The following is a 27975-nucleotide window of genomic DNA, read 5'->3' as shown; positions in this document are numbered from 1 at the left end:
GTCAAAACCCAAATAATTAAAATTATCATCCACCTTAAAGAACACGAAAATTAACTTTCTGATCATCTGTATGGCAAGTTAGGATAGGCATATCCTTCAGATGGAGGAAAACATCCATGTTGCAAATTTCACAGCCTTACATTCAGTGAAATTTGCAACCTTTGCCATGGTATGGGCTTGTATGACCACAGAGGGTGCAAATTTCACTGAACATTTCATGCATTCTTTATCAAATTCTTCTTACTTAAGATGCCAAACACGTATCCCTTGATAACCATGGGACACACAAAACATACTTTCATCGCTAAAAAGTATCTTTTTCCAGCCTCAACCCCACAACAGTCTTGGCTTATACCATTGCACTCTAGCTGCCTTTTGCTTGGAAGTCATAAGCGACTTTGTCTTAGGACACATGATTTAGAACCCAATTTGTGAAGTCGTCTCGACGTTGAAGATTTACACATTCACACCTAGTTCTTTCCTTCTCCTGTGAAAATACCTTATGCTTTGGAAGAAGTTTTTCTTCACGATATTCTTCAATCTCCTCTCATCTCTTGATGTAGTTATTACCTTTTGACTACTAATACTCTACTCACGCTTGCTTGAGAACATTTCAATTCCTTATAGCTATAAACTGTTGAGTTTGGCCTTCTTTGTGCAGTGACACCATATGAAACTTCTTAGTTTCCAATATGTCACTCGTTCAACCTATAGCAAATGATTAACTGAAATCCACACACAAACAATTCCTTACACATGAGTCAGTCCCACAGCTACTGAAATATATGCTGTTTCTATGCTCTTCCCAAAACAATCAGAAAAATTTGGAATATTCTAATATTTTGAACCACGTTAAAAATTATTCTAATTTTGTGAATGTTTTCGAATAACAGTTTTCTTATAATTTATATTACATTTTTATGTGTTTACATGGTTATATAATGTACAAAGTACGTAGATTTAGATTATGCCACTTCATATTTCATCATCATCAAATTCCTGATATATACCCTCAAGGGGTGTACAGGATATGATAGTACTACATGAAAAATTTACATCATTACTAATTTCCTATCTACAATTTTCCTTCAAATTAATCTGTTAAATACATTTTGGAAAATTATGGAGACAACTATCATGTTTGAGTAAAACTTTAGTTTAATATATAATATCCACTTTTGACGTTTTGACCTTTATATCAAGGTCATCTTCTGGAGCATATGCACTATATTTCTGCCCGACATTACGGCCCTCTTTGCCCACGTACTATGGTCTGGTTACTTCGTGTGGCAAAATAAATTTTACCTACAAAAAGAAGGTACAGCCATGGGCTCGCCACTATCCCCCCAATTGCTAACTTCTATATGGAAACTTTTGAACAAAGTGCTCTTGATTCTGCCACTCTAAAACCTACAGTGTGGCTTAGATACGGTGACGATGTGTTTGTTATCTGGCCCCATGGGCGACAAATGCTAAACACATTCCTTAGCCACCTGAACAAACAACATGAATGCATACAATTTGCCATCAAAATTGAAAATCAGAACTCGCTCTCATTCCTAGATACACTGGTCACACGTCTTCCTTCACGGTCTACCCAAACTGACACACACTGGCCAGTACATACATGCTAATTCATACCACCACCCATCACAAAAATATGGAGTCATTAACACCCTTAAAAACAGAGCTATAACAATTTGCTCCAACCAGCAAGCTCTGAAACAGGAACTAAAAATCATCAGCGACACATTCATAAATAATGGCTATAACAAAAATACTATCAATTAGTAAATCTACAGTAAAACAAAAGCCATCCCATACATTAAAGGGTTATCAGAAAAAATCAACAGAATCCTACACCAATATAACCCCAATACCATCTTTAAACCACCTACTAAACTTAAAAACATATTCAACTCCTCTAAGGATCATCTCCTTCCATTAGCACATCCTGGAGTTTATTGCAACCACTGCACCTGTAACTTACTGTACATTAGTGAAACGGGATGTACAATCCCTATACATTAGAAAGAACACATAAGACCATTTTGGTGAAGCAGGCCTCTCAGATCATGCTCTCAACACCTTACACCAAATCGACTGGAAAAGTACCCACTCTTTACACCATACTAAAACCTGGCATGAAATAATATTTAAGGAAGCCTGTGAAATTCTGATAAACCACCCAAATATCAACAATAATGGTGGCAAAAATTCCTAGAATCTGGATGGCACACATTCAGCTCACGTAGCATCCAGCATACGTAAGGACTCTAGGCAACCTTCAGCCAGTATTGGAAACCATTCTGTACCAACTGGTTAGAATGTATATGTATGATCATGGTGTTAATATATATATATACACACACACACAGACTTGTTGTTGCTCCCAATGTAATTTTATATAATATTAATAATAGGACTCTAGCGTTGATGTATATTTTTATTTTTATTTTTTTCGCCAGAGGTCAGGCCAATAATTGTTGCAATGGTTGATCAGTAACTTTAACAAACCATGTAAATTGTATTTTGGCTTGTTTTCTGTATATAATGCATATGCCCCACAAGATGACCTTGATATAAAAGTGGAAACATCGAAAGTAGATCTTAGTTTATATTAAACTAAAGTTTTACTCAAACACGGTAGTTGTCTCCATAATTTTCCAAAATGTATTCTGATCACCGTGTAAGCCTAAAAGAAAGCAGTCTGTTAAATGTCAACACTCCAATATTATCAGGTCTTATATTTCTGTCTTCTAATGCACTTTTTTCTGTATTAATCCACCTATATCTTGGTCTTTTTACTGCCAACCTGGCAGAGAACACTTGTTTCGCTAATCTTTCCTCTCCCTCTGTTTAAGTGACCATATCACCTGAGATTAGCTCTGCTAATGCGTTCCTGGATGCTGACAATATTGTTCTTTATTAATATCCTCGTTTTTAGAATGATATTGCCATTAATGCCCCTAATCTTTCTCAGGACTCTTTCTCTAGTCTTTGATCAAGTGTTTTATTTCTAACCCAGCTCTCAGATCCATAAGTTAAAATTGGTTTAAACACTGTCTTGTATACAACTAATTTAGTGTTTTAGCTAATTTCTCTCTTATTCCATAAAAATTTATTCAGTTGACTTCCTGCCATATCAGCTTTGTTGATTCTCTTGTCTATTTCCATATTTAACTTACCATCTTCACAAAAAATTGTGCCTAAGTAGCTGAAATGTTTTACTTGTTCTATTAGTTCTCCATTCACAATGCAGTTGACATTTTCAATGTTTCTGCCTAATTTCATTGTCCTTGTCCTTTTAATGCTGACATTCATACTATATCAATTACAACAGTTATTCAATTTAGTAATGTAATCTTGCAGACTTGTAGGGGATTTATTTAGAAGTATAACATCATCTGCATTAAGCAAAGAGCTGAGATTAACACCTCCAATTTTGATATCATGTTTGATACCACTTTCCTTCATAATGCGATCCATATAGATAATGAATAAGAGAGGGGATAATGTACATCCTTGTCTGACACCAGATTTAACATTAAACCATCTTTCTGTACTTCCTTCAATTCTAACTGCTGACTTACAACTCAAATAAAAACTAAGTATTGCTTGATATAACAATTAACATTAACACCATATAATACAGCATTTGGAATAGCATCTCTCTCTTGGCACCTTGTCATATGCCTTTTCCAGATCTACAAAACTTAAATACAGATCTTTGTTATATTCCCATGATTTCTCAACTATCTGTCATAAAGTGAAAATCTGATCCTTTCAGCTCTATTTGGCCTGAATCCAGCTTGTTCTTCACCAAGCTTCTCTTCTACAATCCTTCTCAACCGTTTCTCAAGTATACTTGCATATATCTTACCAGGAACACTCAGTAATGAAATGCCTCTGTAATTCTTACATTCAGTGTTATTTCCCTTTTTATATATGAGAGCTCTACTCCAATCATGTGGAATTCGTCCCTCTGTCCAAGCCTTCTGAACTATGCAGTGCAACTGCTGTAAGACTTTTATACCTCCATAGTTGAGCATTTCTGGTCGAATAGCATCTACTCCTGCGGCCTTTCCACATTTCAGGCTTTTGATGGCTTTTTTCTACTTCAAGTAAGGATATGTATTCCTGACTGTATGCCTGTTGAGTGTTTTTTACCACTGTGCTATCACTGCTTGTTTCATTTAGCAATTTTTCGAAGTAATTACTCCATACTTCAAGGATATCTTTTTTTCCTGTTTTCATGTTACTTTTGTCATCTCTAACTCCTTTTACAGCAGTCTTTCCTCCATCTCTGAGCTTCTTCAACAACCTCCAGAATATCTTGCTGCCTTCTTGATATTTTGTTTAGCCAGTTTTACACATCGTTTAGCTTTCTTACATTTGTCTCTGTATTCTCTAAGAGTACAAGCTGACTTATTTGCCAGGAACTATTGATATGCTTTCTTCTTTCCTTCGCTGCCTCTAACTTTCTGTGTCCACCGTGTAATTCTGATTTTTCTATCCTTGCAGACCTCACCACATGCCTCTCTGGCTGAATCAATCAGGGTTTTCTTCAAGGCTTGCCACAGAATCTCCAAGGTTTGGTTCCAGTTCTCAAACTCTTTCATTTTATCTTCAATAATCTTTGTGTATTTTAGTCTACAGTTCACATCTGAAAGCTGCTCAACTTTTATTCTGTTTAAAACTTTCTTACATGTTCTTCTTTTCAATATGAAATTCAGTTTTATCCTGCTCAAGACTAAATGCTGATTACATCCAATTTCAAATCCTCTGTACACTCTGGTGTCCTGCACAAGGTAGAAAACATCACTATCAACAATAACATAGTCAATGAGACTTTTCTTATTCCTTGCTTCTTCTCTCCATGTGAATTTGTGCACATTTTTATGTTGGAACATGGTGTTAGTAATAACCAGTCTATGTACTGAGCAGAAATCATCTATTTGCCATTATTATTAGGTTTGCTCTTTTCTCCAAATTTTCACAAAATATTTTTGTATGTCTGACAATCATTTCCTACTCTGCTATTTAGATCCCCAACAAGGACCAACTTTTCCTTTTTCATCGTGTCAGTTGCTTTCTGTAAAGCAGGGATGCACGAACTTGTTAAGGCCGAGGGCTGCATAGTTCCACTGTTACTTATGGGAGGGCTGCCAAAAAAAAACTTGAAAATTATCTACTATATATTGTTTATTTTATTTTTACCTATAATTGTTACAAAAAAGATAATAAAAAGTAAGTGAATTTAATTTGATGCATAACATTGCATTGATTTGACAATTGTTTTGATATTTGGTTCGAGTTTTGTAGTAGCCAACTGCAAAATTGAATTCTAAATTTTCATCAGTCAAGCGGTTCCTATTTTTCGATTTGTTAATATTCATGACTGAAAAAGTTTGTTCACAAATATATGTTGAGCCAAAGAGGCTTGCACATTTCAATGCATTATCTAGCAATCATTTATAATTGTTTTTATTGACATAGCGATAGAAGTTTAATAAATTGCCTTCATTAAATTTATTTTGCAGGCTCTCATCATTTTGAATGTCGATGAGTTCAAGCTGTGCTGATTCGGGTGCATTTTCGGGCAAAATGTCAAAAGAATTGCTAAATAAATCTAGCAACGGTTTTCCTTTTTAAAATCAGAAAACCGATCCTTGAAGGCTGATATCAAGTTATCAATCTTTTCAACATGCACAGTCTTGAAGTTGACATTGAACTTTTCAGAAACTTTCTTATAATTAGGAAAATGGATGTAATTCCCTGACTTCAGTTGGATTTGAAATAGATTTAACTTGCAGTGAAAAGACAAAATGTGGCTGTAAAGTTGAGTAACCAATTGATCTTTGCCCTGAAGGCACGTATTTAACGTATTAGTAATGTCAACCAGAAAGGTTAAGTCACATAACCAATCCGGATTTTTTATGTCAGGGACATTTTTGTTTTTTTCAATCATGAAGATTTCAATTTCATCAATTAAATTTAGGAACCATTCCAATGTTTGTCCACGACCTAGCCACCTCACTTCTGTGTAAAAAATTAAGTCAATATTCACTTTCAATGTCTTCAAGAAACTTTTTAAATTGTCAGTAATTAAGGCCACAGGATTTTATAAAATTAATCATTGAAACCACAACTTTCATGACATGTTCAAATCCAAGTTTCTTAGGGCCCAAGCTCTCCTGGTGGATTATATAGTGGAATTGTATCAACTCATCGTCGTGCCATCCCAAATGCTGTTTCAATAATGTTACCAATCCAGAATTAGCTCCTATCATGGAAGGAGCTCTGTCAGTCGTTGATACCTGATAATTTTGTCAGATCTAAATCAATTTTGGAACACTGTTCCAAAAGCCCAGTGAACATGTCATTACCTTTTGTTTGATCTGACAATGAACTTATTCCAATCAGCTCCTCACTTACCTCAAACTCTTGCGTTATTCCACGTGCAAATATTAACAACTGGGCTGTGGAAGTAATGTCAGTTGATTCATCAATAACTAATGAAAAACAGGCAAATTTCTTTGAATAAGATGTTAATTGGTTCTTTACATTTTCTGACATTGCAGTAATTCTTCTTTGCACAGTCATCCTGTTTAACTGAATTTTCTCAACATTTTTGGCTGATTCAGGAAAAATTTTTTTAGCAGCTATCTCAAGGCAATCTTTAACGAAATCTCCATCTGTAAATGGTTGGCACCTTTTTTGTTATAAGGCGAGATATTTCAAAACTTATTTCTGTTGCGATTTCCGAATCTTGAATAGGTTTTGTAAACATCACTTGCTGACCTGTCAATTCTCGTTTCAAAAATGAAATCTTTTGTTTACGTAGTTCTTTGGGTAGATTTGAAAATGTAGAATGCAGACTTTCATAATGTCTCCTTATATTGTATTCTTTTGGTATGGCAACAGCACTTTTGCAAACCAAGCACACGATATTATTAAAGGACTGCACAAAACCATATTTTTTGGTCCAGCTATCCTAAAACTGCTGTTTTTCATCTTGTAGTTTGCGTTTCCTACTTGGTCCTGCTTTATCCATTGTAGAATTTATTGTTTCCCAGGGGTGATAATTAATTGTAGCAACCGCACCTACGAAAACAAAATACTCATATGTCAAATAGATGAATTATAAAATTTGTTAGCATTATTACTAACTGATTATTGTAAGTAGACAGGCAATTGTGACGTCTCAGCTACTTTGCTTTGCGCATGTAACATTTTTAAAAATTACCTATTGTGTAACTTGTTAAAGTTAAAATAATACACGGTGAGGCAGGCTGCCAGCAAATCAACGGAGGGCCGCATGCTGGTCGCGGTCTGTGCATCGCTACTCTAAAGCCTCAAAAAATATCTCCACTTCTACCTTAGTAGAACCTTCTGTGGGACCATAGGCACAAATAAGTCTCATTGTCCAGTTCCCCATTCTCATAAAATTGCCCACATCACTCTACTTGAGACTGCCTGCCATTCAAGAAGATTAGCCTTGTATTTAGCATTGAATACTATGGCTGCTCCTTATTTTCCTTGATTGTCATTGCCTGAATATAACATTTTGTATTTATTGCTCAGAAATATCTCACCAGTTTGTGTCTTTTTTGTTTCAGTCACTCCTGTTATGTCGATCTGGTACTTATCCAATTCCTCAGCTAGCTCCATTTCTCTGCCATAATGACACCAATGAATTATTATGTGGAATGAATAACTGGCCTATAGAAATTATAAAAAAAAACTAAAATCAAAAGCACCCACTAACTCCTAGCCTTCCAAAAATTCATAAAGAAGGTATACCGTTACGTCCAATAGTTGATGGAATCTATTCTCTCACTTACCAACTGTCCAAGTATCTTGCGAAGATTTTACAACACATTCACGTCTCGGATACTTATATTACCTAAACAAACAACACAAACGCATACAGTTCACAATTGAGATTGAAAAACAGAACACACTTCCTATACATTTTTGAAAATTATAGAGACAACTACCGTGTTTGAATAAAAACTTTAGTTTAATATAACTAAAATCTACATTTGACGTTTCAACCTTTATGTCAAGGTCATCTTCTGGAGCATGCCCACTATATATACAAAGAACAAGCTACACTACAATCTAACAGGTTTGTTAGAGCTACTGACCAACCATTACAACAATTGTTGGCCTGACCTCTGGTGGGAAAAAAAAAGATTATACATCAATGCTAGAGATGTGTAATCTTTTTTTTTCTTCTTTTTTTTCACCAGAGGTCAGGCCAATAATTGTTGTAACAGTTGGTCAGTTACTCTAACAAACCTGTTAGATTGTGGAGTAGCTTGTTCTTTGTTTGTTCTTTGTATATAGTGTGTATGCTCCAGAAGATGACCTTGCCATAAACGTCGAATGTAGATTTTAGTTATATTAAACTAAAGTTTTTATTCAAATATGGTAGTTGTCTCCATAATTTTCAAAAATGTATTCGGATCACCGTGTAAGCCTAAAAGAAAGGAAAATAACCCACTTCCATTTCTAGATACACTTGTCACACATCTTCCTCCTGGCAGTCTTTCTTTCACTGTTTACCGGAAACCGACACATAGTGGCCAATATATACACATAAACTCCTACCACCACCCATCACAAAAACTAGGTGTCATTAATACTCTAAAAAACAGGACTTTGAAGATCTGCTCCAATGAACAAGCACTGAAAAACCAATTTAAAGTTATCAGCAATACTTTACTAAAAAATGGGTACAGCCGAAACGCTATTAACAAAATTCTCTATAAGACCTCAATAAAAAACAAAGATAAACCAGGCTACAATAAAACTATAACCATTCCTTACATTAAAGGGACATCCAATAAAATAAACAGAATACTACAGAAATACAACCTCAAAGCCACCTTTAAACCTCCTGCAAAATTAAAAAGCTTACTCAGCTCATCCAAAGACTGAATCCCTCGCTGGATCACAATGGAGTATACCGTATTTATTGCACCTGTAATCTACCATATATAGGGGAAACAGGACCCACAATTCCTATCAGACAAAAGGAACATAAACGACACATTAAATATAATAACTATGGTGAAGCTGGCCTTTTTGATCGTGCCCTGAGCACTTTACGTAGAATTGACTGGAAAAGCACCAGTTGTTTGCATTACACCAAAACTTGGTATGAACGCAAATTTAAGGAATCCTGTGAGAATCTTATGAACCACCCCAATCTGAACAATAATGATGGTCTAAAAATCCCAAGCATATGGAAGGCACATATTCTACCCATGGAAGCTTTCTCTCCAAGTTGAAAGTTTATTTTTCACTTGGTTAGAGTATAATAAATTTAGTTTAATCCTTTATCCAAGTGTGAGCAAACAGAGTTTGCGCCTGAAAGTATCTTCAGGACTGGGGTAAGGTGGTACAACACCAGAGCACTCCTTGCAAAGGTGGAGCAGGCTACCAACACTCCTATCTCAGTATCTCCCATAATGCAAAACACATCTCCTTGCGGATATGTCTAATGTTATGCATTAAGGAAGGGCCACAACCCAGACTAGTTTCGACCTTTATTGAGGTCTCTTCAGTGGGAGCCAGGCAGAAGCATTAGCAGGTCATCTCTCTACCTATAGGAGTTGCCAAATGGTATGCCACCCTTTTTTAATAAATTTCTGTGGATTTAGAGAAATATGTTGTTGTACCACCTTACCCCAGTCCTGAAGATACTTTCAGGTGCAAACTTTGTTTGCTCACACTTGGATAAAGGATTAAACTAAATTTATTATACTCTAACCAAGTGAAAAATAAACTTTCAACATCTTTCTCTAAATCCAGAGTAATTTATTAAAAAAGGGTGGCACACCATTTAGCAACTCCTATAGGTAGAGATGACCTGCTAATGCTTCTGCCTGGTATCTCCACTTGGGCCTGGCTCCCACTGAATAGACCTCAATAAAGGTCAAAACTAGTCTGGGTTGTGGCCCTTCCCTTAATGCATAACATTAGACATATCCGCAAGGAGATATGTTTTGCATTATGGGAGATACTGAGATAGGAGTGTTGGTAGCTTGCTCCACCTTTGCAAGGAGTGCCCTGCTGTTGTACCACCTTACCTCAGTCCTGAAGATACTTTCAGGCGCAAACTTTGTTTGCTCACACTTGGATAAAGGATTAAACTAAATTTATTATACTTTCTCTCAAAGAGTTAACTATAAACAGGACTGTAGATAATCCTGAATCCTGAATCTAATATAACAATTGTAATGTTAAAAATAGGACATCATTGTTACTGTAAGAAAACTTTCTATAAGAAAGAGTGTTTCTCTCATGTTATCTTAAATAGAATTCAGTTTTGATGTAGTTTCTAAATAATTAATTAATTTGTAATTTTATCTGTATTTATTTATTTATTTTTTTGAGATTCTATTCTAGAGGTCATGCAATTAGAATAATCGGCGATCAAATCATTTTTTTTTAGCTTACTGTGTGAAATTAACTGAGCTTGTCCTTTTATATTTGTATATACTTCAGATGATGACCTTAATATGAAGGTCGAAACGTTGGGAAATTAAAATAGTTATTTATAACACAGTTGTGAAGTCCGTAATTTCTAAAATGAGTGTATATATACAGTGTTGTATATACATCTTTTCAGCTAAAGATATACAGGTAACCTTCATACAATGCGGATGTTAGGTTCCATAGAAATGCTGCGTTATATAAATCGCGTTATGCGAGACTCAGATCACAAAGAAAAAGTAGGGTATTTATTTATTTATTTATTTTTTTATTTATTTTTTTTTTATAATTATATAAACAACAATGACATATCCAAGAAAAACAGTATTTTTATTTAATTCAGGTAATTCATCTAAGTTAAGAAAACAAACTATGAGACAAATACATAGTATAAAATTATAAAAATTACAAATTGCACATAAATTTCATTGCGCATAATGCATAAATGTTTTAGACACAACAAAATAAAGCTCATATTTTAATCGTCATCACTGTCTTCAGAAATAACATTTCGTAGATGTTTTTAAGTGGTCGGATGTCATCACCACTTGAAATCTCTTGGACGTCATTTGTATAATTCTCATTCCTACTTCGGCTGGTTTAGTTATCAAGAAGTCAGTAATAAGACACTATGCTGTAATTTTTTATTAAGTTCATAATATTGAGCTAAACAAATATCTAATTGTCTTGTGAATTTTCCTGAACTCTCCATTGAGGGATCATTATCTATAAAATAATTTCCTAACTTTCTTGCCAAGTCCAATCCGTTTGCTAATTTCTCTAAACTGAATTCTTTAACGGATTCATCACAATCATAATCTTTGGCAGAACTTTCCTCACCATTTGGTTCAACGCCATCTATAAATTGTACTAGTTCCTTCTCATTTAAATCTGTTTCTCCATCAATTAATTCACTAATTTCATTTTCAACCGTATCGCAAAAGCCCTCTCCACAATTTCTTTAACGGATTCATCACAATCATAATCTTTGGTAGAACTTTCCCCACCATTTGGTTCAGCGCCATCTATTAATTGTACTAGTTCCTTCTCATTTAAATCTGTTTCTCCATCAATTAATTCACTAATTTCATTTTCAACCATATCGCAAAAGCCCTCTCCACCAAAAATGTGTGCGATGTTTATTATACGACATAGCTCTGCATCCACTAGAGGTACGAAATTTTGTTCCAGAACAGCTTCAGGCCATATTTTTTTCCAGCAAGCATTCAGCGTAGAGGGTTGTAATTCCTTAATGGACAGAGAAATAATTTTCACACAATTCAATATTGAAAACTCTTTCCATGCTTGAGGCAGTGTCATGTTTGGATTAGATTCCATTTTTTTCAAAATTAATTGGAATGTTTGCTGAATATAATATGACTTAAATGTTGATATTATTCCTTGGTCTAGTAGTTGAATAAGTGAAGTAGTATTAGGCAGCAAAAAAGTTATTTTAATATTCGGATGGCTTAAATTTGTTGGGTGGCCTGGTGCATTATCTAAAATTAGTAGAATTTTGAAGTCCATATTCTTTTTCTTTGTGTAACTTTCTACATTGGGTACAAAACACTTAAAAACCAATTTTGAAACATGCAAGCTGTAACCCATGCCTTTTTGTTGGCCCGCCAATAAACAGGTAGGGTGGACTTGTCGAGCCTTTTCATCGCATGAGGATTTGCAGATCGGTTAATAAACATTGGTTTTTGTCATGTAATCAGCTGATGCGTTACTACAAAGCAGTAGAGTAATTCTGTCTTTGGAAACTTTGAATCTAGGAGCTGATCTTTCATTTTTCGAAATATAAGTGCATTTTGGCATTTTTTCCCAATATAACCCACATTGAACACCTGATCTGCACTATAACCACTTTCTTCAATGATTTTTTTAAAAGTTCTGCTGGGTATTTCCTGGGAGCTTCAACGTCTGCTGATGCTAATTCACCCTGGATTTTAAGATTATAGAAAGAAAACCGCTTTTTAAAGTTTTCGAACCAACTCTTACTGGCACAAAATCCATGCTGAGAGATTTCTTCTAAAGAATCTTGATCAAGATTCTTTAGAAACTGACTTTGAGAGCTTTTTTGCTTAATAAGGTGTGTGCCATCCAAAGGAATTTTCTCTTGAGTTCGATCTTCTATCCAAATCATTAGAGATTTCTCCATTTGTTCTATTAGAATATCACGTACACTAGCAACACGCTTTGCATTTACTGTTGACCCAGCAATAACACTTTCTCAGATTTTATGTTCATTTTGTTTGATTGTTCGAATTGTTGATTCATTTAAATTCAGAGTCCTTGCAACAACTCCTGGTTTTTCTCCAATTTTCAATCCAAGATTTTAATTTTTCTTAGAGAGAAATGAATTTCCTCTTCAATGTTGGTTTTTTCCATTTCGTTGCAGTTTTAGTGGCCATTACAATAAAAATAAATTTTTACATAAAAAAAAAGCATTACATCTGTATGTAACTCATCAGAAAATAAAGAATTTAATGTGTTTTCCTGGCAGAAAACGAAGAATTTCAACAATAAACATTTTATACAGTAAACCTTAGATGGCGAACCTATGGCACGTCAACGATTTACAAGTGATATCGTTTTATACGCTTATAAATTATTGAACTTTTTTTTTTTAATTATTACAATATGTACAAGTTGAATTTTGTTTTATGCAAGAGAGTAGCTATAAAGACACACATATGATTGGTGCGGTATTAACAAAAGATCGCGCGATCCAAAGACAAAAGCAACCGACAAGTGTTGAGTTGAAATCCTAATTCTCTTCAATCGAATTCCATAACATCTGAAACTGTCATAACAATATTCACTATTAGTTTTAACACATTCACGATAGGGTGTCATTTATCGTTCTGATGGAACTTCTCATTACAGACTTGCTCAACTCGCATAAAAGTTTCAACCCTTGGTCGAATTTTATGGCTGCTTGTTTGCGTTTGAAGTGGCAGGGAACTCACACACTTGTTATATTGGCATGTTTCAATTCTTGGCAGAATTTTATTTTAAGTTAGCCTTTGTGATCTGTCATAATGACATTGAGAATTTCAAATGCAATAAAACAAACATTTATTTCATAATTGAAAAATTGGACAATAGTTTTTAGTTAGATACCGTGTTTCAGTGCAACATATGGTTTTGTTTGAGTCTTTACGGCATTGTTTCTGTGAGAGCGGACATGTAATTCATTAGTTAGTGCCGTTTTTATTCCAGCTGTCTCTAATTGCACTATTTGTTGAGAATTACACAGACTGCAAAAGCCTCTGTACAGTACCTTATTCAGGGGTAATAAAACTAAATTTGATACTTATAACTACCTGCGCGATACGGGCAGACACAAATTTAACGAAGATAAAATTTGATTTTTAAGTCCTGTGGTGAAAAATATATGAAAAATAAATAAAGGGGTACTAGAAATTGTAGACTGCGTTATATCGAAACCGCGTTGAAATTTGTAGACCGCATTGTATAAGTACTGCGTTATATGAGCGTTACCTGTACACAGAAGGCAAGACTTTTCTTTATAGAAACATAAGAGCTATTTCATTGGAAAACAGATAAATCATTTGGAAAACACTTGTGGTTAACTGACATATACTTGGCTCAGTTGTTTTGCCATTATCATAAGAAAAGCCCCTCCCCCCACAGAATGTTATTTATGGCTGCTTGCTTTGAAGTGCAGAAAATACTTGCATATGAGTTAAAAGTTGGATAAAGGAACTAAGCTTTATTCGTGATACTCATCAGAAGACAGGAAAGTGTCTGGGGGATTACTACTAATGATATCAGTCCTTCCCTAACCGGACTTGAGTTCAGTTAGGATAGAAATGCATGAAGGCAATAATGGTAATGATGTCCCATGTAGCAATGAGTTTGAAACTATAGGCTAACATGTGGTGGAATATTGCTACAGACCTTTCAGTTCAGTTGCTGAGGACATTGTAATGCATCACCAAATTACCCTGGTGGGTACGAAACTGGTAATCACTATGGGTGACCTTAAATTATCTGAACATTGATTGGGTAGGAAGAGAAATCTCACGATAAGAATGAAGGAGTATTTATCGAATTGTTAGAATACAACTTTCTTGAGCAGCATGTGAAAGAAGAAACTGGTGATGAAAGAGTGTTAGATTTGATCATAGTATCAGAAGGGGTTTCAGTTAAGAATATGACTATTTTATCACCTGTTGGTGACAGTGATCATGCCTTACTTTCTTGGGAAGTAGCCAGTTATATAGATGTTCCAATTAAGACAAGTTACATGCTAAACTATAGAGAACTATATAGAAATTATGACCAACTCAGAAGAATATCTTTGGGCCTATGGCATCAATTACTGAATGGGGAAAGATATCAGCAATGCATGGGAATCTTTATTAAATGGGTGGTGTCTGAACATATCCCTATTTGCAGAACAAATAGGGATATATATTCAAAATGTGGGAACAAATAGTTCCCACATTTTCAGAAACCATCTGTGGGAACCAGCTTTATTTTATGCATGCTACTTCCACATAGAGTGGTTGCAGTTTCACGAAGCTCATTTGGCACGATAGTTGCATCTTTTTTGGTAGAATTTTATATGTAAAATTATCATTTGTGAAATGCTTTAATGACATTGAAAATCTCATGCAGTTTGAACTGATTTTAAGTTATATGCATCTTTATTTGCTTTAAAAAAAATTTGTCCTAAATAAAAATGAATTCTTCTATGTATTATAAGAAGTGGACTGCTTCCATTTATTGGCAACAAAATACTTGCATATGCTAGATATCTGTTATTAATAGACAGAAGAGCTGCTGAAAAAAAAAAAAGTTATTTGATAAACTTAGGATTCATAAAAGGGTGGATGATTCCAAAGTGTTGTTCATAAGCAGTAGTTGGGATACCTGATAATCCTCTCAATTCATTCACTCTTCTAATCAAAACACCTGCTTTGAGCAAGTTACAGAAATTATTCACTGATATGAAGGCTTTCATTTCCTACTCTAAAAAAATAGACTATCCCTCCATCACTAACTTCAACTGCTTTCTTCAAAATAGACTGTTTTCAGCTCTGTCTGTCTGTCTTGTCTTGTCTTTGTCTTGGTCTTGGTCTTGTCTTTGTGTTGTGTTTTCTACATGGACACTGCTTACTTCTTCCTTTGCAACTGTTAATGATGAGCAGCAACTGCTAAATATCCCTTTACAGTATAACCACAAATTCACTAAACCTGCTTCTCCTCTCTCTTTTTTTTTATTTTCCTCTGTCCTCTGGAACAGCCTTATGAAATGTTCATTAATTACAACCTAAAGCTTTTCAAGAAAAGTGTTTATAGATTCTTTCGTTATCACAGCGCACCCTCACCCTAAATACAGTACTAATGCGAACTAGGTTCTTTGCCTCATATGTTGGATTTTTAATTTTTTTTTTTTCAGTTAATAAAAATGATGTAGAACTTTTGTACCAGATACAGATGATCTGCAGTATATTGAACTGTTTATTATTATTAGTTTATTTAGCATGTTATGTTTTATTTTATAGTTGTCATCTATAACATCTGAAAATTATACTGTAGCATTGATGGAATTGGTGTTGAAGTATCTTCCTGTTATAGTGCCTTATGTTGGAACTGTAAAATTGATGAAGATATGGATTGCTTTGGTGGAGGTATTGTTAGAAGAGGATGCAATCAGGTAAGTTTGCTAATATATGCACTGTTAGTTACATAGCTTGTAAAAATATAAGTTATATTTTTTTTGCCAACTATAGGGAAAGAAATAGTTGCTGTTTTTAAATGTTTATTTAAAACAACCCTTTTTGCATATGAAAATAAATAAATGTTGCTGCATAATATGATCAACTGAGTTTGTCCACATATGCCACTAGTTTGGTATAAGTTCTGAAATGTCTGTGTGAATTAGCAAGTATTATGTGGAGGTGACAGAGGAACAGGAAGAAGTTTGCCCACTTCTACTTTCTCACAAAATAAACAAACCAGCCAGAGATCACACACAATTATCACACATTCTATACTCATAGCTAAACAACAACATATGGTAGCAAAGTATTCTGGCAATTTTTTTTTAGTTATTTTTGTCTTGGTTAATCATTATCTTCACTCTCTCTTGTCAGCTTATTTGAAAATTCCTTTCCACCATCCTTGCAAGTGCAACAATTCTGATTCATTTGCGCAGAATGCATTATTCTACATATCCTGAACAGAGAGCTTCAAATTACTGAATACTTTGCAGTGTAATATGGAATTTTGAAAACTTGTGTAGGGATGGGAGGGGGGGGATTTGGAATAAAGTTTGGTTAAATGAAGTAAGTGCAATAAGAGAATAGTGGTAGAAAATATCCAATAAAATAAAATAAGCTTATACTGAATATTTTGTAATAATTATTTCTGAGAATAAATTAATAATTTATTCTTTATCCAGTGAGAGAATAGTGGTAGAAAATATTTAAAAGAAATGCAGTTAGGGGTATTTATTGATACTTGTGGTATAAAAAGCCATCAGTAATCTGAAATGTGGAAAGGACATCTGTAGTAGTTGACCAAAATACTCATTCTGAATTATGATGAGCTTCATATGCAGAAGGTCTAATTCTGAATGATTGGTGTAAAACTCTTAGTTCCCATCAGTTTAAAGCAAAAATAAAACTGAATATGAAAATTACAGAAGCATATTTGCAGTAGAAATTCAAAATTCTTCAAAATTCCAGCCTATTCAAAATGATTTGAATAGGCTGGAATTGTGGGCATATGAAAATTATATCAGTTCAATGTCAGTAGATGTAAAGCCATGTACTTTGGTATTATTAGATATCCAAGATAATTGTAATGTTGAAAGGAACTTTCAATGTAAAGATTTAAGGATGTCAGTTTGCCTCTTTACAAGGCCTTGATAAGACCTCACTTGGACTATTATGAAGAGGTCTGGTCTCCTGGTTTCCATTGTGATTCTGATACAGTGGTGAGGTGCAAAGGAGAGTGTTAAAAATGATATCAGGATTGTGAGATAATGATTATGAAGATAGATTGAGAATTTGTAGACTGCAGACACTAGCAAACAGAGAAAGAGGGGTGATATGATTGAGACTTACAAACTTCTGAGAGGGTCATACAGGATTTCAGTTGATGGAATTTTTCATTATATGGAGGGTGGGGAAATGACAAGAGTGTATCTTGGATGCTGAGAATGAATGCTGCTAAGAAGAGGGTGAGGGCTAGATTTTTCTCTCATAGGGTGATGTTTGTGATTGGAATGGATTGTCATTGGATGTTGTGTATGCAAGCAGTGTGAATGAATTCAAGAATACATGTAGTATATGGCCTCCCTCGATGAGTCCCTGAAGGTCTCTCTTAATAATAATAATATTTCTACTCTCTAATAAATTTAGTTTAATCCTTTATCCAAGTGTAAGCAAACAAAGTTTGCACCTGAAGTATCTTCAGGACTGAGTCAACTCGTGGTAAAGGTGGACCAAGCTCTCATTACTCCTTGTCTTAGTATCGCCCATAATGCAAAGCACATCTCCTTGCAGATATGTATAATGCTATGCATTAAGCGAAGGCCCACTACCCAGACCACCGTTTTTGACCTTTATTGAGGTCTCATCAGTGGGAGCCAGACCCAGAGGTCTGGCTCCCACTGACGAGATTATTCTTCCTCAGTAAAGACGAGATTATTGATACCAAGGTGGAAGCAATAGAGAGGTCATATTTACCTATATGAGTTGCCAAAAGGTGTCTCACCTTATTATTAAATTACTCTGGATTTAGAGAAAGATGTTGGATGTATTTTCACTTGGTTAGACTATAATAAATTTAGTTTAATCCTTTATCCAAGTGTAAGCAAACAAAGTTTGCTCCTGAAGTATCTTCAGGACTGAGGCAACTCGTGATGAAGGTGCACCAAGCTCTCATCGCTCCTTGTCTTAGTATCTCCCATAATGCAAAGCACATCTCCTTGCGGACATGTATAATGCTATGCATTAAGGGAAGTGCCACTACCCAGACCGTTAAAGAGGGTTATCAATGTTTCTGTCAATATCATCATTACCTTACTAAGATGACTTGTTAAGGCAATTGTTCTATAATTTTTACATTCTATCTTATTTACTTTCTTTTATAATAACTCCTCTGTAACACAATTGGAAGAACGACAGTACATTGTGCCCTTCGATTGGAAAAGGCCTGAGTTTGATTCTCATCATGGCGGAGGAATCTTTAAATGGATGTTTTCAATCGAAGGTGAGTTAGCCAATCTCATACGGAGGTAGCAGGGTTTTTTCCCCCAGAAACTTGGGGGTTTTCATCCTGTATACAGACAAATCGGCCCTTCAGAACACACGCAATTTATAGACAAAAAAATACTAGCTGTGGGTGGTGGGACAGTAGATGGAGCTGAAGTTGATGATTGGTAGTAGAGGTTCGGTTTGTGGTGGAGACAGAGAGTTGTACAATAGGTGTCCTCCCATGATGAGTCTTCAGATTCCTTGGAGGTGTCACGAATAATAATAATAATGTCACTAATATTGATTTCATCCACTCCTCTGGCATTTTCCCTTCTTTCCATACCATATTACATAGTTGATGCATTTCTGTAACCATACTTTTGCCACCATATCTAATCATTTCTCCAGTGCTGTTATCATTACCAGGACTCTTGTTGTGAGCAAGTTGCTGTAGAACAAGTTCCAACAATATGGCATAATACAATACACAGCTTGTGATCCCTTCTTTACAAAATGAAGAAGGGATCACACTTACACTTGACCACATTAAGCTGCAGCCATTTACCTTTACCAATACTGCTAGTCTATTTAAGGCATCCTGTAGGATCCCTGTATCACCTTCGTTTATCATTGCTCTTCCCAGTTTAGCATCGTCAACAAACAACCGAATATTTCCTGTCAAATCATTTTCTATATCATTGATGTACAAATTAATGACTCAGAGCTCAGTAATCAGACAAAGGTCTTAAGTACTGCAGTACATCACTTGTCACCAGCCTTCTTCTGGACTCAGCTCCTCCATAAAGCACTCTTTGATATCTGTCCATCAACCACCCTCTTGATAAATCAAATCATCAAATGCATATTTATTTTCATTTGCTCCAATTTATGCAACAGAGCTCTATGTGGAATCTCAGACGCCTTTGCAAAATCTAGCAATATCATTGAGTAGCCATTTCCCTTCTCCAGCATCATTGTCTCTTTATTATAAAAAGTAAGCAGATTGTCAATGCAAGACCTACTCTTCACAAAACCATGTTGTCCCTTATATAGTATCAGATTCCTATCCACCCAGTCCTGAATTTGGTCTTTCCTCAATTTCTCTAGTACCATAACCACCTCCTGAGATGCTGATTGGCTTATAATTTGCTACTTCTTGGAGCCTTCTTTATGCAGTGGGACTATTTTGCCCTCCATCCATTCCATTGGCACCTTCCCAATACTGAGACTTAAATTAAACATCTTCATCAAAGGAGCTGATAATTCTCTTTTACATTCTTGTAATACAGGCTGATCTGCCATCTAATCTCGTGGCTATGTTCACATTGAAGTTCTGCGATATTTTATGCACCTCCATTTCTTCAGCCTCTATTCTACTATCAGTTAATGTCATATCTGGCATTGCAGCAACACCTAGTTGGTACACTTCTGCAAAATGCTCACTCGGTAATTCATCTGTTTGGTTTGATTCTTTTACCTCACTGCCATCAGTACTTTTTAAAATCATCCTTCCATAGTCATTTCCTCCTTTTACCTGCCACATAGCAAAAGAACTGTCTAGGATTTCTTTTGGACTCATCAGCTTACTTTCTTTCATAATTAGCTTTGGCCTTCCTTACCATACAGGTCACCTTTCTTACTTTGAGTGATGGTAGATGGCTTCTTATTTTTCATCTGTGCAATAACGCTGTGGTCCCACAAGGCTTTTCGCCTACCTTTTTCCTTCTATACATAAACTATTCACTCCAGCTGACTGCTGATCCATTGTACAGTTCTGATGATCACATTGCACTCCTTTTCATTTGATATTGCTTACAAAGCATGAATCACTACAACCTGCAGAACTCTAACCTCTACTATCTTAAATTGTAATCTTGAAAACATTTCTCAATTTGGTTTGTATAACCTTGTCAACTTCAATGCTAGTAAAACAAAGCTCTGCATTATTTTCAACATTATTTCCAATCATACTCTTGACAATATCCAGATTTCTATTTAAGATGAGATTTACCTTCTTGGAATAACTAACCACAAATCTCTTTTGATATAGACATATCATAAATATTGCCTCCTTTGCATCCAAAAAATTAGGCTTTCTGTTTCGCTTGAGGTGTTACTATAACTCCAAACAGCTCTCAACCCTACACAAATCACAAAGACACCCAGCCATTGAATACTGCTCTCATATCTGGGTGTGGTGTCCCCAAGGGCTCCCTAAAATACTGGACTGGATTCTATATAGCAGTGTTTCTCAAACTTCAGATATCTGCATATCCCTTCTTAAATTTTCATTATTACCAAGTACCCCCTTTATCAAATAATAAATAAATAAATAAAGTATTTCATTGTAAATGTCTATTTTATTTGAATTTATATGTTCTTGTAAACATATAAATTTATGTTTACAAGAACTTTCCTAAAAATAAATCAAAAATATGATTTATTTTTAGGAAAGATTGACTTCTATTTGGGTTTATATGTCAGATTTATTTCAAACTAAGTTATACCAACTAGTTTTGCCAACTATAGCTGTTGGCTTCGTCAGGGTAAAAGATATATAGATGTAAGACCACTTAAATGCTAAAAACTGTTATACTAAAACTGTAAATGAACCAAATATAATTTCATTTTTACAAAAAACAGAAGAACCCGTACAGCACACACATAGAGCATGTATGATCTCACATGTTATGTGTGATTCATGACTTTTTTTTCACGGTATCAACACCACACACTTTTATCAAAGAGATGTTTTATTAACGCTTATACAGTAGAACTCGGTTATAACAATCACGGTTATTGCGAATTCACGTTTATAATGAATAATTTTGAAGGTATATTTGAATTACATTTGATTTAATGCATGTATTTCATGTTTATTACGAATTCGTTTCACGGGAATAATGAACGAATAATACACATTAGTTGTTCCTTTACTGACATTTCGTACGTATGCATTTTCTGGTTATGGAAAAATGTCGGGAGTCAAACGGAAAATTTTATCGGTTTCCGAAAAAGTAGAAATTATACGGGAGGTGGAAAGTGGCCAATCAAATCTGACAGTAGCAAAGAAGTATGGTTTGTCCCCATCTACAATATCAACAATTTGGAAGAATCACGAGTTGACTCTGAAAACTTTTGAAAACAATTTATCTAAGTGTAAAAAACTTAAAAAGTGTAATAAAAGTGACGTTGACATGGTTTAAAGTGCAAAGAACCACTGGCTTACCTATTAGCGGACCAATTTTGAAAGTTCAAGTTGAAAAATTTGCTGGTCAACTTGGTTATAGCGATTTTAAATGCAACAATGGGTGGATTAATCGCTTTAAGAACAGAAACAATATTGTCTACACAAAAGTAAGTGGCGAGGCATTGTCCATTGACAAAAACGTTTCTGACTGGATCAAGAATGTATGGCCAGACATCAAACGAAGGTATGGATACAACAACATTTATAATTATAATGCAGACGAAGCAGGGTTTTTTATAATTTAACGCCTGATAAAACTTTTCAATTTAAAAATGAAAAGTGCATTGGCGGAAAACTTATCAAAAATAGACTCACAGTTTTAGTTTGTGCGAACATGACCGGTAGCGATAAAAGAAAGCTTCTTGTAATTGGAAAATCGGCAAAGCTTTGATGCTTTAAAAACATCAAGAAACTTCCTGTTGATTATACAGCGAATAAGAAGGCCTGGATAACATCTTCAATTTTTGAAAATGAAATTTGCAAGCGGGATAAAAATCTTCGCAGTGAAAATCAGAAAATTTTGTTATTGATAGACAACTGTCCTGCCCATCCTGCAGTGGCTAATTTAACAAACATAAAACTTGTTTTTTTGCCACCGAATGTGACATCTGTTTTGCAACCACTTGATCAAGGCATAATTAGATGTTTTAAATCCCATTTTCGTTGTCTGTTAGTCTTGAAACTGATAGAACGCAGAGAAAAATCCACAGAAAATGCTGATTCTTACGACTCGAAGATCAGTGTACTTCACGCAATACGTTTAATGAGTGATGCTTGGAATTTGGTGTCATCCTCTATGATACAAAACTTTTAAGAAAGCCGGTCTTGCAGAATACAAGTGCAAATCTGAAGAAGATGAAGAGGATCACTTACCGTTATCAGCGTGGTTAAAAGCACGAAACTTGAACAATTTTGAAACGTGTGCAGAGATTGATAATTTTATAGACATTGATAATGGCGTCGCAACTTCGGGTATACCGACAGACGCTGACATCTTAAAACAAATCTCTCATACACCAGAAGAAGATAATAGTAGTAGTGACTCCGAGGAAGAAAATAGCAATGATGAGAAAATCGTTACCTGGTGTGAAGCAGAAAGTGCTTTACATATTTTAACAAGATTTATGGAATCGCGATCTGTAAGTTCAGATGACACATTCAAGCATCTTAGTGGTATAAGGAACAATTTCAAATGTATGAAATATGCGTCTTGTGCAAAGCAAAGCACGCTTGATGATTTTTTATGTAAAAATGTGAAGTTTTAAAAATAAATTTTTGTTCTTTATATGTATGTATGCACATATGTATTTATGTTACCCAATATACCTATGCTGAGAAAAATCTGAAAACATTTTTAATTCGTTCAAATTATGACCTTCTTGGATATAATGAATAACGGTTATTACAAACAAATATATGCAGTCCCATGGTATTCGTTATAACCGAGTTCTACTGTATTTTGCTGATTTTCAACTCGGCGTCATCAGAGCACAACACACTTGTACATGCGACAGTGAGTGAGTGAAACAATAATTGCAAAAGATCTAAAGTCCTATTTTTGGCGCCCTCTAACGAAAAAAACAAGCTATGCAGGAATTTTTTTTAGGATAACAGTCTCCCAAATTTTTGGCAAATTAATGCAACCATATTTGTTAAGGTTGGGAGAATTCTTCAAAGCCATTGCTGACTCAAAAAATAATCTTTCAGATCTACAATGACTCCTAAATAGCACATTCGTTTTCCTCCATCTAATCCTGTGTGAAGGAATGTCCCAAATACTACAAAATACTACATAGGCCCATTACTCTGCCCTCCCTAATACACAAGAATACAACATGACCATTTCTATTCCCTATATCAGAGGCACATCGGAAAAGATAGCCAAAGTATTGTTGAAACATGGCCTTTGCACCACTTTCAAACCTCATGTCAAGCTAGCAACTCTGATACGCTGCCCTAAGGATAAACTTCACCCTTTAGCACATCCAGGAGTGAATGATATATGCACGTAAGCACGAGAAAGATATTTAATTAACCAAATATTTCAGTCTGGAAATAGCAGACCATCCTCAGTGGTATTACAAGAACAGTTTTAAAAAAATAAATACAAGCTAGAATACTAACAATAGATCGTTAAATAAAGAACATTCCGCGTGATGTTATATCACTAAGTATGAAACGGAATATTATGAAGTAGAGACATGATTGGAAAAAAGAAAAAAAAAATTAATGAGTAATCTTGATTAGACTTTCCCAGATTTTTGATATAGAAATACAGTCATTATGATTCAGGTTGGGACGATGGAGCAAGGCCCCTATGCTTTCCTTGAACAAACATTTAAATGTATAACGAGATCTATGCAAGAGGTGAGTCCTGGACCAAAAGATGCTGTGGTCAGTTTCAATCCCATGTTGAGCCAATTCAGACTTTTCAGGTTTGTTGTGAAGAATGGAAGATTGATGTTTTCCTTGCTCCATCGTCCCAACCTGAATCGTAATGACTGTATTTCTATATCAAAAATCTGGGAAAGTCTAATCAAGATTACTAATTAATTTTTTTTTTTTTTTTCAATCAAGTCTCTACTTCATAATATTCCGTTTCATACTTAGTGATATAACATCACACGGCGTGTTCTATTTTTAACGATCTATTGTTAGTATTCTAGCTTGTATTTATTATTTTAAAACTGTTCTTATAATACCACTGAGGATGGTCTGCTATTTCCAGACTGAAATATTTCGTTAATTAAATATCTTTCTTGTGTTTACATGCATATATCATTCAGTCTTATGTCACAAGTATCTTTAAAACAGCACACCCAGGAGTGTATGAAGTTCCTTAACTGTGACTTGGTGTATTCCGCCTGGAAGAACATGAAAGATACATTCGCTACTATTACTATGGCAAGTCGGGACTGGCAGACCACGCTTTGTTCACTCCTTCACACAGGATTAGATGGAGGAAAACGTATGTGCTATTTAGGAGTCGTTATAGATCTGAAAGATTATTTTTTGAGTCAGCAATGGCTTTGAAGAATTCTCCCAACCTTAACAAATATGGTTGCATTAATTTGCCAAAAATTTGGGAGACTGTTATCCTAAGAAAAACTCCTGCATAGCTTTTTTTTTTTTCCTGTTAGAGGGTGCCAAAATAGGACTTTAGATCTTTTGTCTTTTGCAATTATATTGTTTCACTCACTCACTGTCGCATGTACAAGTGTGTTGTGCTCTGATGATGCTGAGTTGAAAATCAGCAAAATATAAGCATTAATAAACCATCTCTTGGATAAAAGTGTATGGTGTTGTTAATACCGTGAAAAATAAGTCATGAATAACCATCAACACCTAAGCTTATCTGTTAGATTGTTGTTATGTAGGGACGTTCTATAATTTGTAGCAAAATTTAATTCTGGCAAGTTTAAAGATCTAATGAGGGTCTTCCAGATCTCCTGCAGAACTTGGTTTCTATTTAGGTTTTGTTTTGAACAAATAATTGTTGTGGCTTCTTTTATGATTCGGGAGCAGAAATCCTCCTCTAAGTAAGGCATGGAGCTTTTGTCCCATTCTATGGTATGGTTTGTCCTAGACAAATGAAAGGCTAACCCCGATTTGTCTTCTCTATTATTGTTTATCCTATTTGTTCCTTTTTCCTGATTTCAAAACTTCTAGAAGTCTGGCCAATTAGTTCAAGCCGCACGAGCAGGGGATGTTGTAGACTCTGGAATATTTGTAAAATGGATGAATGTCTTTTGGAGATCTTAAGAATTGGCAGATGGTCTTTGAAGGTTTAAAAGCCACTTGTATTTCATGTGGCTTGAGGAGTCTGGCAATCTTATTGGAAACTGTCCCTGTATATGGAATTATGATAGTGGAATTATAATGTATATCTTCAGGCTGTCTTTGTGTGTGTGTGGGGAGGGGTCACACAAAAGTATCTTGTGGATCAATTTTTTAGGATAACCATTCTTTGTAAGGTTATTTGATATCAGGGAGAGTTCATCCTTCAGGTCTTTATGAGCTGTCGTAATGAGAGAGGCTCTATTTTTTAGCATGTGTACAATGCTAAGTTTCTGAGAAATGTGGTGTGAAGAATTGAAGTGCAAGAATCGACCTGTGTTGGTTGGTTTGTGATAAACTGTAAGGCTGCTGTGTCCATCTGTTTGTTTCTTAATTAAAGTGTCCAGAAATGGTAATTGGTTTTCTTTCTCAAGTTTTAAAGTGAATTTAATTTTGTGGTGCAAAGAGTTGATCTTGCTTAGAAACTCAAACAGATCCTTTTCAGTGTTTTTCCAAACAATAAAAATGTCATCCACATATCTCCCACACTGCAGGTTTAGGGTCTAGTTGAGATAAAATTTTACCCTCAAATTTCTCCATGAAGAGATCTGCACAAGGTGGTGAAAGAGGGCTTCCCATTGCAAGGCCTGATAATTGTTGATAAATAGTTTTATTCCATAGGAAAAAGTTGGATTTTAAACAATGATGGAACAGAGAAGTGATGTCTTGAGAAAGAGGCTTCTTAAAATGTCGATGACTTCCTCTACTGGAATGTTGGTGAATAAAGATGTAACATCCAGTCTTGCCAGAAGATCTGTATTGGGGATTGAGATTTTGCTTCATTTCTCCACGAAATGTGAGTTACGTATGTAAGTATCCGAATTGCAGATGTGTGCCTTAAGGAGACCTGCAAGGTGTTTTGATAATAAATAAGTAGGTGAATTAATTCCATCAACAATGGGGCTAACGGTATTCCATTTTTGTGGACTTTGGGAGAGCTATATAGTCGCGGCATTAGTGGATGCATAGACTTTAATCTAAGTTTTTGTTTGCCAGCTATCCATATTATGAAATAAATCGTTGGTATCATTGTGATTCTTTAATGTGGGGTTTGAATCTAAAACACGGTAGGTAGGTGTATCAGACAGTAAGTTAGTTATCTTTCTTTGTAATCACTGGTGTTTAAGATCACTGTAGAGTTACCTTTATCGGCTTTTAAGATGATGGTTTCTTTATTTTTCTTTAACTTAAAAATAGCTCTTTTCTCTAGAGGAGTGATGTTTTAGTTGGGAGCTCTTGAAGAAGAGAGAATGATACTGCTTTTTAGTGTGAGATCATTAGCTACAGGCTCCGGTAGCAACGAAACTGCCTTTTCTATATTGCATATGATGTCTACTTTAGAAATTTGATCAGTGGTAATAGCAAAGTTGAAACCTTTTTTAAGTATACTCACTTCTGGTTTTGTTAAAACTTGATCGGAGAAATTAAAAATGACTGTGTTATCCGGCAGATTAGGTTTTGACTGAAATTTTTTTTCATAAAGAACGTTAAATTTTTAAATTTGACTTTGTTTGCTGATTGAAAAGGCCATGTCATAGCTATTATTTATCATTCTATCTAAAAGTGACCATAGGTTTTGGTCTAAACTGCTGGAAATATCTTCATAAATCTGATAGCATTATGTATCTATTTGGCTTAATTCAAATCCAATGTTGTATATCTGCTCACATAAAAGTGCCAACGATGTTTTAAAATATATATTCCTAGCTCATTGAGGAGTGCTTAAGGGTCAAAGCTGTATAACTGAGAGAAGACCTCCACATAGCCTTTAAAGGAATGCGGAGAATCGACCAGGGCTTCTGACCTAATGTCCAATCCTCACCTTCTCGTGGTGCATCCTGTTGAGTATCTATTTGGATACTGAACTAATGAGGATGGGCTGGCAATTTGGGATTTAGCCAACCAAATTGTATTCTTATTGGTTAAACCAAAATAAAAAACGATGGTACAACATGACAAAATTTCATGCCGGCTGGGGCGTCGCCCGGTTAAACAAGGCTCTTGTTGTTTTCACCAGGGAACCAGGACGAACAGCGAAAACTCAGCTACTGGAACAAATCTGAAAACAAACCCCAACTCAACATCACCAGAGTTAAAGATTGGTACTATCAACATAAGAAGCCTGAATGGCAAAGAAAT

The 27975-nt window shown here is 35.1% G+C and overlaps 1 protein-coding gene across 4 annotated transcripts in view; it reads left to right on the top strand.

Annotated features, from left to right (window-relative positions):
- Positions 1–27975, top strand: part of LOC150093914 (unhealthy ribosome biogenesis protein 2 homolog) — a 393653-nt gene that overhangs the window by 182556 nt on the left and 183122 nt on the right. For all 4 annotated transcript variants that reach the window (XM_090412865.1, XM_090412866.1, XM_090412867.1 and 1 more), the window contains one exon: positions 16050–16201. In XM_090412865.1, the coding sequence (XP_090268991.1) occupies positions 16050–16201 (152 nt within the window). The remainder of the gene's footprint in view (positions 1–16049; positions 16202–27975) is intronic.

Source organism: Typopeltis vanoorti, chromosome 23, assembly GCF_054136105.1.
Source record: "Typopeltis vanoorti isolate ZY-2024b chromosome 23, IOZ_Tvanoo_1.0, whole genome shotgun sequence".
In the NCBI taxonomy this organism is placed as follows: Eukaryota; Metazoa; Arthropoda; class Arachnida; order Uropygi; family Thelyphonidae; genus Typopeltis; species Typopeltis vanoorti.
Note: the sequence above shows the minus strand (reverse complement) of the source record. Positions and strands in the feature narration are given on the sequence as shown.